Source organism: Prunus avium, chromosome 6 (genome assembly GCF_965620075.1).
Source record: "Prunus avium chromosome 6, drPruAviu1.hap1.1, whole genome shotgun sequence".
NCBI classification, from domain to species: domain Eukaryota; kingdom Viridiplantae; phylum Streptophyta; class Magnoliopsida; order Rosales; family Rosaceae; genus Prunus; species Prunus avium.
In genome coordinates, this window is record NC_142289.1 from 22706028 (window position 1) to 22716885 (window position 10858).

A 10858-nucleotide genomic window follows, 5' to 3' on the forward strand; every position below is an offset into this window, starting at 1 on the left:
TTTAGAATCCAAAAGGTGCAATAAATCAAAATTTAAGCTTAATCGGGTAAGTTGCTGAGTTGTATCCTAATTATGGGCTCTTACCTAAATAAATTGAGTTTTATTTATATAAAAATAAGAGGTGAGGGGCAGGATGTAAGAAAAAATTAATTTAAAAGGATAAAACTAAATTTACTATTAAAAAAAAAAAAAACAAAGTGCTCGAGATCCGAGCCAAAACTCGGTGCACTCACTAAATTCACTCACTCACACACTGTATGGCCTCCAAAACTCAACCTCATCAGACTCAGAGGCAAAGCTCTCCAGCCGCCTATCAATGGCAGACTACGAAACCCACCACCACTCATCAATCCCAAAAGAGACAGCTCTGCAAGCCCTAAACACCATCATCCAGCTTCACTTCGAGAAGACCCTGGAGAAGAAGAGGTCCATAGACCTCCAGAAGAAGGAGCTCCACAAGCTCTTCCTCTTGTTCTTCATCTTCCTCAGCCTCATCTTCTTTGCCGAGGCCCAGTCCTCGAGGCTCCAATGCCGCCACTGCTGGGTCCCAATCGTCCTCCTCTCCCAGGCCCACCTCATCTTCTACGTGGCAGTTGCTCAGACCCTGCGCTGCATCAATGGGTTCAAGTACCAGAGGCGCTGCCACAAGCTAACACTTGGGCTGGCCACTGAGAAGCTGAGGGAGATGAAGATGAGGCTGAGTAGCGCTAATGGCGGTGGAGGGGACTTTGATGGGGTTTCTGAGAATGAGTTTGAGATTCATTATCAAGAGCCTCCTGAGAGTTACTTTGGTAAGTTCAAGAGGAATTGGGCTCTGCATTTTGGCTTCTTGATTGTCATTTATGGCTTCATGGTGGCCTCCTCTGTTGTTCTCCTCTGTTTTTAGGTTTTTTTTTTTTTTCTTCCTGTGATTAAGGTGAAATGTTAGAGAGGAGAGTTTAGAACTTTTGTCAAATTTGATTAAATTCTAGAATTCTAATTGTTATCCATTGCCACAAGTTTGCCCTCAGAATTTACATTCATCATCTTTCTTCATCTTTTTAGCTGTGATCTTTTTCTACATACCAAGTTAGGATCTGGGTGCTTTTTGTTCTTAAAAAATGTGTAAAAAGAAGTGGGATGCTTTCAAACGAAGATGTTCAAAACAAGATGTTCTTTCTTCGACCAAAAGAGAAGATTTTTATTTTCTTTCTTTGACCAACAAAAAAGATTTTCTTTCGAGTAGCTTTATACTGTACAGTTTGGAAGTTATTTCAGTATTGCCACTACAACCAAGAACACAGTTAGGTTCATTCTTAGTTTTCTAATAATATTGTTTGAATTTGAATTTTGAAATGGACGAGTACATCACGTGTGAACAGTGATGGAGAAATACACACAAAATACACACGTGATGGAGAAATACTTGTGTGAAATGAGGATGTGAATGTCACTAACTGGGGTCTGAGAATGTGACCAACCGGGGGCTGAGCGATGGTCCATGTGGATAGATTCGGCACTAATGATATGTTTACGTGTTAGGAACAAAGGAAGTCATGACTCGAGGAGCTTAGATAGATGAATTAAGTAATTAGAATTGGATCAACTACTCTCCTAATCTTGATTTTAAGGATATTTAATTACGAATTTAACGTAAAACTCACAATTATTTTATATTCATTATGGGCAAGTAAGGGAGTCAGGAATTGGAATTATATACCCATTCCTGATTAGTAAACATGATATGAATGTGAATTCAAAGAATTTCTCTAAAAGTTTAACCCCAAAAAGGTATATCCCCCTAAAAGAATTGTAATTTTCTTTATAAATTTGTCAATAGATTCGTACAATCTTTATGCATATATAATTTGAATAAACTAATCAAATTACTATTCAAGTAGACTAACGCCTTGATCTGGAGACCATGTCCAGTACTAGGTCAAATCTGTACGAGGATTTCCTTTTGAATAGAGAACCGGTATAAAGGGAGCTGTTAATGTTCAAACCAGAACCTTTTGAGCCCCCGGCTTACGCTGGGGATAGTGCATTGCACAGTGATTTATAAGCATTGACACAAAGTCTAAATTTCTCTGCAGCCATTGCCTGCAAAGATGCACAAATATCTTATCAGAAGTTAGGAATATAACAATGAAAAATAAATCACAAAACTCTGACCTAATAATAATATGATAAACAAATCATGTTCATGGCAACCAAGTGCAACTAGTGCAAATAGCAGAGAAGCAACAAGAAGTTAAACAAAGGGCGTGCAGCAAAACAGGTCATTGTGCATAACAGCAAGACCGAGCACCACGGCAAACCAGCATACAACTAAGTCAACACTCAGCAAAGCAAGCCGGATTGGAGCCAGCGATAATGACAAGTCAGCATTAACATCTTGACAGCCAGCTCAGATCCCGTTCATAGGACAGCTTCAGTTAGCTTATGTTAGGAAAAGTTTTTATTAATTTATTTTTATTTTTATATAAACGATAGTTTAAACTACTCTAAATTACTCTAATCTACCAGAGAGGGGGATCGAACTCGGGCACAAGGGGGTGGGTACGCTGCCATTATTCTCTATAAGCTCCAATGGAGATGTATTTATTCGTTATTTGTAAACTGTTAGGAAACAGTTAGGAGTTTTGAATTTGTTATGCTTAGTTGTAAACTTGTTAAAGTCAGGTTATGCTTCAGTTGACTTGCTCCCATTGTGTATATAGGACCTAACTGACAACGATCATTTGGACATTCGTCATCTCTGTGCCAATGTGATTGTTGTTAAGATTTTTCTTTGCAGATTCATCATTTTCTTCAACTCATACTGTTCCAGTTCACAAGTATGCACTGTAGCATGAGTATGGTATTTTTATCTGTTTTAAAGTAAAACTTACCGGCGTAATCTGGCTAGCTAAAAAGTGCAAAGTCATATATCAATTCAAATAAACCAAATTAAGGGATGCGTATTTTTGTCTTGGTAATTAAATGTTAACAATTTTCAAGGTTGCCTTAAAACTTATTCCATATTTGTCAAAGCCTTTTACAAACAGCTTTTTGATGCTCTATCAAGCCGCTTACCCACACAAAAATGAAAAATCACACCGTTGAATAGGCTATGACTAACAACTAAACATGATATTTTGAACACACTCAACATTCAAGAGAATTAAAGAATTCAAATTAGTCAAAGAAACAAAGATTAAGAACTGACCTGTGAAGGGCCTTCATGCTTGTCAGGATGCCATTTTAAAGCTGATAAATGGAAACTGCCAGAAGGAGTCATAAGTTTAAATAATACTGAAAAAGAAAGCGGTGAAATATAAAATAAAGTACAAGAACTTTGTTCAGATACTCCATACAAAAATTTGGAGAGAGAAAAAAGGCCCGCTGAAGAACTTACGCTTTTTTAACATCTTCAGTCTTTAAAGGACCTGTTGGAGGCAGACCAAGAATTGTTCTGTCAGCATAAGATCCTATAGTAAATGATTCATCATCAGACTCCGTGTCACTACTATTCTCCCATCTTTTACTTTTATCTTTCCAGCTTGATTGCTCTCTCCACTCAAATCCAGATTCTGAATCTTTAAAAGAGGAGTCACGACACGAGTCAAAAGACCAGGTGTACGATTTCTTGCCAAATGTTGCACGAAAGATCGACTCAGGATTGTTGTCATAGTCTTCAGAGAAACTCTCTCTTTTGAACTTGCCTGAACAGGACAGAAAGTGAAGCATAAGGTTTGTAAGATGCAACTAATGCAGGCAAATCATAACCTTTACCAGTCAGCAGAAAAACACATGGGGGTTTTAACTTTCTACATAGAATCTCTGACTTTTCGCAATGAAATAAGTAGATATGTAAAGTTCTGAAAAATCTTACATGAGAGCAGATTCTTCTGACAGATATTAGCTACTTCATAAAGTTCTAAGGGTTCGTCAAGAAACATTTACATTTGGGATTGCAGTTCTTCCTATTGTGCATCCAAAAATCAGAAATGCATCTGATACCTAACCAGGTACATGTCACATATGACACACACCTCAGATTTTAGACTATTTGGTTTATAGATAAGATCTATAACTTTAGTTTACAACATAGGAAGGTTTTATGGTAATGATTATTCAGCATAGTTTCTTACAAATCAAGTGAAACATTCAGCCACAAGTTAACACAACAGTTTAAAATTAATTATACTTGTATAATGTGTTCGCTTTAAAAATGAAATAAAAAGCACACCTTTTTTTCTGTATAGCTGAGAAGCACATCAGAAATGGGAGTACTTTTCAAAGTATTTAAGTGTATAATACACAAATTTTCTAAGTAGGAATAACTCTAATCAAGTGCAATAACCACACAAGGGTTTCTTACAACCGCCCATGCAATTAATTCTACACTGAACTGATGAAAAGATCATCCAGCTTTTAAAGCATTAAAGAAAATATGAGCGCTAATCCCTTTTTTTTTTTTTTTTTTTTAATCAGAACAGAGACTTCATCAATAAAATTCATTAAGTCACAGCATGGTGGTGACTAGTCTTGCACAAAATATCCACCATCCAGACAACATTAAAAGCAAACTTTTTATCATGAAGAAATCTACTGTTGGCATGAGAAAAAGTGGATCAGCAAATCATATAGCTCAGATGCAGGCCAAACATCAAAAAAGAAAGTACAGATTATTAGACAAAATTGTAAAAGTAAGCAAACTATTAAATACAGCAGACGTAGGGCATAGAAAACAAATATACATAGAAGGATAGGTTTAGAAAGGACAAATAAGAAGACCTCACGTTTCGTTTTCTTGTGGTGTGATTTCTCAGCATGTCGAGAAGATCTCGACCTATGTTTCTGAGGAGAGCTTCCTGAATCATTTTCATTCTGACAGTGAAAACAAACTATGTATCACTACAGTAAAAACTAAGTGCACTTTTTTTTTTAATATCAAAAGCAGACACAATTATATTTATAAATAAAAAACAATCAGCAAAACACCATATTACGTGCTTCTGCCTCTGAGACATGACGGGGGAACTCTAATACCAGGAACTAGATAACTGAATTTCTAAAGTGCAAAGGGGAATTGATAGAATTGAGACATCTCCATTGTGTCTTACATATCAATAATATATATATTTAATGATTAAGGATCCACAAGGCCATTAGAAAAATTAGGAGCTATATCATCTTGAATTCATGAATTCATGATATGTTTTAGTTTTTTTCGTCACTACTTTTGAGATATATTTTCAAATGGCTCCATTTAAATCATGTTTAACTATATCCAAATCCAAGTTGAATGGATTGTGGACATTCAATCAGAATTTAATGCCCCAAGTATCCTCAGAGAAATATAAAAGAAATGAAACACATACACAAATTAAAAAAATTATTTTAATGCAACAAAAAAGAGGGCATTCCAATGTATAGATGCACCCCTCGTTTCAATATAATGAGTAAAACAATGGAATTTTGCCAAGTTGTTTCATATATAGAGACTTCAACGAGACTATATACAAAAACAAGAGAACCAGTCTACCTGAATGTTCTGAAAGAAATTTTTAGAGGACCCACTGTTGAAGAGGAGGTTTTTCAGGGCTTTCTTTGTATCAGCACGCTTCTGACGTGTTGCATATCTGATGTAATTCTGAAATGCACATTTCAAATGTTAAGCTTCAATTTAGAAAATTCATAATCAGGAAAGAGACAGAGAGGCAGGGTGGGAAAACTGATACTAAGCAGTGAAACAACAGACTCCTAACTGGGTATAAGAGTTGGTACAACCTTAAAAGAGGGTACTCCCTTGCTTTATAAGAGCATACAATAAATGGAAAGAGGGACAAAACTATTGCAAGAAATAAGAGAATATAAAAGGCACATCTAAATTTATTTATCTTTCCCTCTGGACAGCCTGTTTGACTTGGAATTTAGATTACACTCTAGAACATGCGAATGAAAAGGTTTGATAGCTAATAAACATTTAGCAGGTTAAAGACCAACCAGGGATTTAAAAAACATTTAAAAGAAAATATGAATAAAAAAAGACCGCACAGTCTAGATTCTGGCATGCATCTGCTTATTGAAAATCAAACATGCTGCCGAACAGGGCTGAAATGCAATTTGAAGCAGGGAAGATGAATGGAAATAATAGCTTTTCAAGCTACAATGAACTTGGCAATAAAAAGCAAAAGAACTGAAGAATAAATAGTTTGGAAACATCAGATGACAGCAAAGTAGGTCATCAAATATTACAGCAGCACCAAAATTTATTAATATTACATATTACGATACTCACTCCGGCTAGCATCCAATTTGCACTTATTTTAAGACTGGAAATGCCCCAGAAAGGGAGAGTACAACCAGGTGTGAGAGCACCAGAGCATCCAAGATCTCTCTCTCTCTCTCTCTCTCTCTCTCTCTCTCTCTCTCTCTCTCTCTCTCTCAAGACTTTTTCATTTGCTTGGAGCTAAACTTTCCATTTGAGGCAAAAACTTGTTGCAGAACCAGCAGTTTTCTTAAACTCCTAAGTATGCTACGTAATAATTATCAACAAATCTTATGTCCCATAATGATTTGTGAAGCATCTTTTTTCAAACTTGTCACTGATCAAAATCCCTCCTTCCACATGTATAAGAATTTTAAACATGCATGTCCGTTCTGTCTCTGCCATCAAATGGCATACTCAAGAAGCGCCTACAATCTGTGTATTGGTAAAAACTAATTTGCCTACGTTGGCTTTCTACTAAATCACGGATTGAAAGCATTTACGTTCACTTCTCCTGAATTAGACGACATAGGTAGACTGAAGACCAAAACATTCTCCCTTCAAAATTAATCATTAAGCATAAAAATAGTCTTATAATTAGAAGAATATTTGTGGAATATGGATGTGTTTTTTCCAACTAATCCTAACATAACTTTTTTCTTTTAGAAAAATTGTGTTTGTGAATTGACAATTTTTTATAGGGGAGATAAATGATAGGAACTAGCCTTTCTTGTGCCAAAGGCAAGAGTAGAAGTTTGCATCTTTCAAGACTATTAAACTCTTAGGACTTTTTCCCAAACAAACAACCAATCAAATTTCATTCTTGAGAATTAACAATTCCCACCTATGATTATCATGTGGAAAGCACAACATAAAGGGGGAAAAAGATTAAAGTCCTGTGTGCAGTGTCAGTTTTTGCTGCCTTAGCTTGCTATCATTGGCATGTATTTTCTATAAAAGAATTCCGAAATTAGCACAGAATTAATACCTTTGATGGTTGTTGACTGCTTTTTACATCCTGCAGAAACATTTGAATCATCAAACATTCTTATAGAAAGCAAAATCGTGTTAGTTCAAATTTTATCTAATTGACGAGTATTCTAAAAAACTTTATAATTTAAAAAACCTAAACATGCATCACAAACATTAAGATACAGATGAATCAATTTGCACAATCAAATTACACCAAGATGCCTTAAACCTCTCTCGGTAACCTTGAAATTTGACCTACACCTAACACTGACCCGATCACCTGGAAACCTTACAAGACGAACAAATCACCACTTATATTATAGATTCTCTCTGCCTTGAAGTCAAAGATCAAAAAAGGAAACTTTAAAACTCAACGTAGAGACCAAACATTAGTGCCAATTTCTAGAGAACCAAGAGAGAAGAAAGTACAAACTTAAACGGCCATTTAAGCATAGGGTGATCAACAAATTTAAACAGCCAACGACAACAAACACAAACTGATTAACCAAAACATAGTCAGTTATTCCATCATCATTTTTAAGAGTCAAGGTGGCAGTAGAAAAAAAAATCCTCAATCAAAGACATTATTAATAAATAAATAATAAAAAAAGCACAAGTAAGAAGATAACATGTTTTCCTAAACAAAGCTAGAAACCGCTCTCTTTTCATTCAAAAAGAAATGTTATTGCTTATAGGATTTATCATGTAAATTTTTGCCTTCACAACCTCTAAGAATCTTCAAACGAAAACAAAAAATCATGTTCATAAACATACCACTAAAAGACGAATTAAGCATACAATTTTAACAAATCTTTGATATGGAGAGTCTCATAAAAATGAAATCATCAAAGAGAAAAGCAACTCACGAAGGTCCATTTGTTCTTCCACTTCTCGCATGAAGTTGGAGTAGAATGAAACCAAGCGAAGCGGGTTGCTGTAGAAGTTGACGAAATCAATGAATTCTTGAGTAGAAACAAGTTTCTCCATCTGAGTATTTGCATTTATAAAAAGGAAAATCTGAAAAAAATTGTATCAAGGTTCACTGGCGGATCTACGTAGGGGCAAGGGGGTCAAGTGACCCCTGCAAACAAGAAACCACGGCCTGGGGAGAAGAATTGTGAGCCCTGAAAAGAGACAGAGGGAGAGACTGAGGCAGAGAGGAAGAAGACGGAAATAAAAAATGGGGAGAGAGGAAGGAGGAAAAAAGGGTTAATGACCTAAATGGTCCCCCAACTACTGCCAGATTATCATTTTGGTCCATCAACTTAAATTTTCAATTCAAATGTCCTTAAACTTTTTTATTTGTACCTAAATGGTCCATCCGTCAAAGTTTGTTTATTATACTGTGAAATCGAGGGACAAAACCGTATTTTTAGGTGAGAACCCTCTGCCTAACGATGAAGCATTCGTAGGAATGCATTCCCTCCCATTTCTGTTACAAGCTCCACCAAAACCCCCAAATTAGAACCAACCCTAGGTTTGCAATGTCGGAGATTTCAACGTCAGAGATTTCAGCGACCTCAAGTGGGACAAGTCGGTACTGCGCCTGTGGGACGAAGATAATTCGTAGGACTTCGTGGACAGATTTGAACCCAGGAATAGGGTTCGATGCTTGTGATAAAAATTGGGTAAGTTATTATTTGGGTTGCAAAAGTTGTTCTTTTCCATTTGTAATTGCTTGATGAGATCTGAAATTGGTACTTGGTTTGATTTGCCAGAATAGCAGAAGAGGTATGCATTTTTTCGAGTGGGTGGATAATGAAACTTGTCCAAGAGGAAAACAAGTGGTCCCTGGTTTGCTTAGAAGACTTAGAGCAATGGAGGAGGAAGGTAGAGCAAAGGAAGAACAATTGAGATCCGTGGAAGCAAAAAAGAAAGAACTGCAGCATAAATTGAAAGAAATGGTTCAGGAAAAAAAGGTTTTGGAATGGGGTCATGGGCAAAGACAATTGAGAATGTGGGTTTCCTTAATTTTGTCTTAGGGTTTGTTTATAACATTTGTGATGAATGAGAAGTTTTAATTGTTATGGGGTTTGTTCCTTTGAATGTAAATGGTGAAGACTTCTGTTTCAATTGTAGAATGAGTGTGCATTAGTGTTCTCAAATTTTCTTGAATTTGGGTTATTTGAATATCTGGGAGATGCACATATTAAAAGCCATTCCATTGTTGACTACACATGCAATTTACAAAATGAACATCCATATAAACATTCAAATTCCAATTACAGAGTTTGAGCCCTTCAAACTCAAGACCAGTTAGACCAAGGACACAAAATGCACCTGCCTAGAAAAGTACATAACCCAAAATAGACAACCAATTACACAGTTTGAGTTCTTCTAGCTCCAAACCAATTAGACAAAGTACAGAAAATTCTCTTACCCAAACAAGTACCTAACCCAAAATAGGCAAGTAATTATAGAGTTCTAGCCCTTCAAATGCAAAACCAATTACACAATCTAAAGTTAGAATCAGTCCCTTTTGTCACAAAAGGCCTCTGACCAGACAATGACATATTCCAAAATACACAATATATGACAGCGTTGACAATAATTTCCCCTATTTTGAGGACATGTTATTATCATGGGAAATGTTGTCCAAAGATGGTCCTCCTTGTCCCCTTCCTCTTACAATTGGCCATGAAGATGGTAAGCCTACAGTTGGCCGTGAAGATGGTAAGCCTCTTCCTCCACTTATGCCTCTTCCTAAGCCTCTTCCTCTAATTGTATTTAGCTTTGAAGAAGGTAAACCTCTTCCTTGTCCAATACCTCTTGTCACCTAAAAAAGTTACTGATCTTTATTGTTTTCCAATGACATAAGCAATAAAAAATTGAATTTTTGAGAAAATAAAGCTTACACTTTCTTGTGAATTTGGGTAAACAGGGGCTTGAGCAACATTGCCTCTTCCTCTACTTATGCCTCTGCCTCCTTCTCCATTACCTCTTACCATCTAAAAAAAATAAATGATTTCAGCTCCCTAATGACTTTTGCAATTTAAAACCACAAGAGCAACCAAAGCTTACACTTTGTTGTGCCATTGGGTAAGCAGTAGCTATTCCTTCACTTACGCCTCTCCCTCTAATTATGCCTCTCCCTCTGCTTATGCCTCTCCCTCTTACTATGCTAGATCCTGGTTGTGAAGAAGGTTGTACTGGTTGTGAAGAAGAACCTTGCTCCATTTGAGCTGAAGATGCATTAACTTGCAAATGTATAACAAAATTATTTCAATGAAATAACATAGAACTAAACGTAGAGCTAAACAAGGTGTCTAACAGTCATACCTGTTGGGTTTCATTGTTTTGTCTGTCACATGTTGCTCTATTATGACCTTTTTGACCGCATCCTGATCGGTTCATAATTGTATATTATTTCTTACCCTTCTAGCTTATGATTTGGTTATGTTTTTGAGTTAAACTTGTGCTTTTAATCCTTTTTGTGTTTATCTTTCAGTTAATTGAGCTTTAGGTAACAATGATGGCTTTGGAGAACATAATTCATGCAATTCAAGCATGTTAAGGCCTAATTTGGATGAATTGATGAAGAGCTTAAAGACAAATTCATTATGGCTACAGCCCCCTGCCAGTCCAGTTCCGTAGGTCATATTGCAAGCTTTGTTTCAGCAACCTACATAGCTCGGATGAGGCCACATT

The 10858-nt window shown here is 36.2% G+C and overlaps 2 protein-coding genes across 2 annotated transcripts; one reads left to right on the forward strand and one right to left on the reverse strand.

Annotated features, from left to right (window-relative positions):
- Positions 1-199: 199 nt before the first annotated feature.
- Positions 200-1035, forward strand: LOC110767938 (uncharacterized). The gene has a single exon (XM_021971603.2). It carries the CDS (start codon positions 317-319, stop codon positions 884-886), a length of 570 nt encoding a protein of 189 aa, XP_021827295.1. The 5' UTR covers positions 200-316; the 3' UTR covers positions 887-1035.
- A 738-nt stretch (positions 1036-1773) lies between these two features.
- LOC110767937 (Chaperone DnaJ-domain superfamily protein) lies at positions 1774-8384 on the reverse strand. Its single transcript, XM_021971602.2, has 7 exons — positions 8077-8384; positions 7227-7256; positions 5513-5620; positions 4767-4854; positions 3380-3686; positions 3191-3245; positions 1774-2082 (listed from the first exon to the last, which is right to left on the reverse strand). Exons 1-7 carry the CDS (start codon positions 8209-8211, stop codon positions 2008-2010), a joined length of 798 nt encoding a protein of 265 aa, XP_021827294.2. The 5' UTR covers positions 8212-8384; the 3' UTR covers positions 1774-2007.
- Between the last annotated feature and the right edge of the window lie 2474 nt (positions 8385-10858).

What these genes read in the sequence shown, in the direction of transcription:
- LOC110767938 (XM_021971603.2), top strand. Translation starts at nt 317, where the DNA reads ATGGCAGACTACGAAACCCACCACCACTCATCAATCCCAAAAGAGACA.
- LOC110767937 (XM_021971602.2), bottom strand. Translation starts at nt 8,211, where the DNA reads ATGCAAATACTCAGATGGAGAAACTTGTTTCTACTCAAGAATTCATTG. An exon ending in ACTGAAGATGTTAAAAAAGC is followed by an intron (nt 3,246 to 3,379) that starts GTAAGTTCTTCA and finishes TCCTTCTGGCAG; the next exon opens with TTTCCATTTATCAGCTTTAA. An exon ending in AGCATGAAGGCCCTTCACAG is followed by an intron (nt 2,083 to 3,190) that starts GTCAGTTCTTAA and finishes GCATCTTTGCAG; the next exon opens with GCAATGGCTGCAGAGAAATT.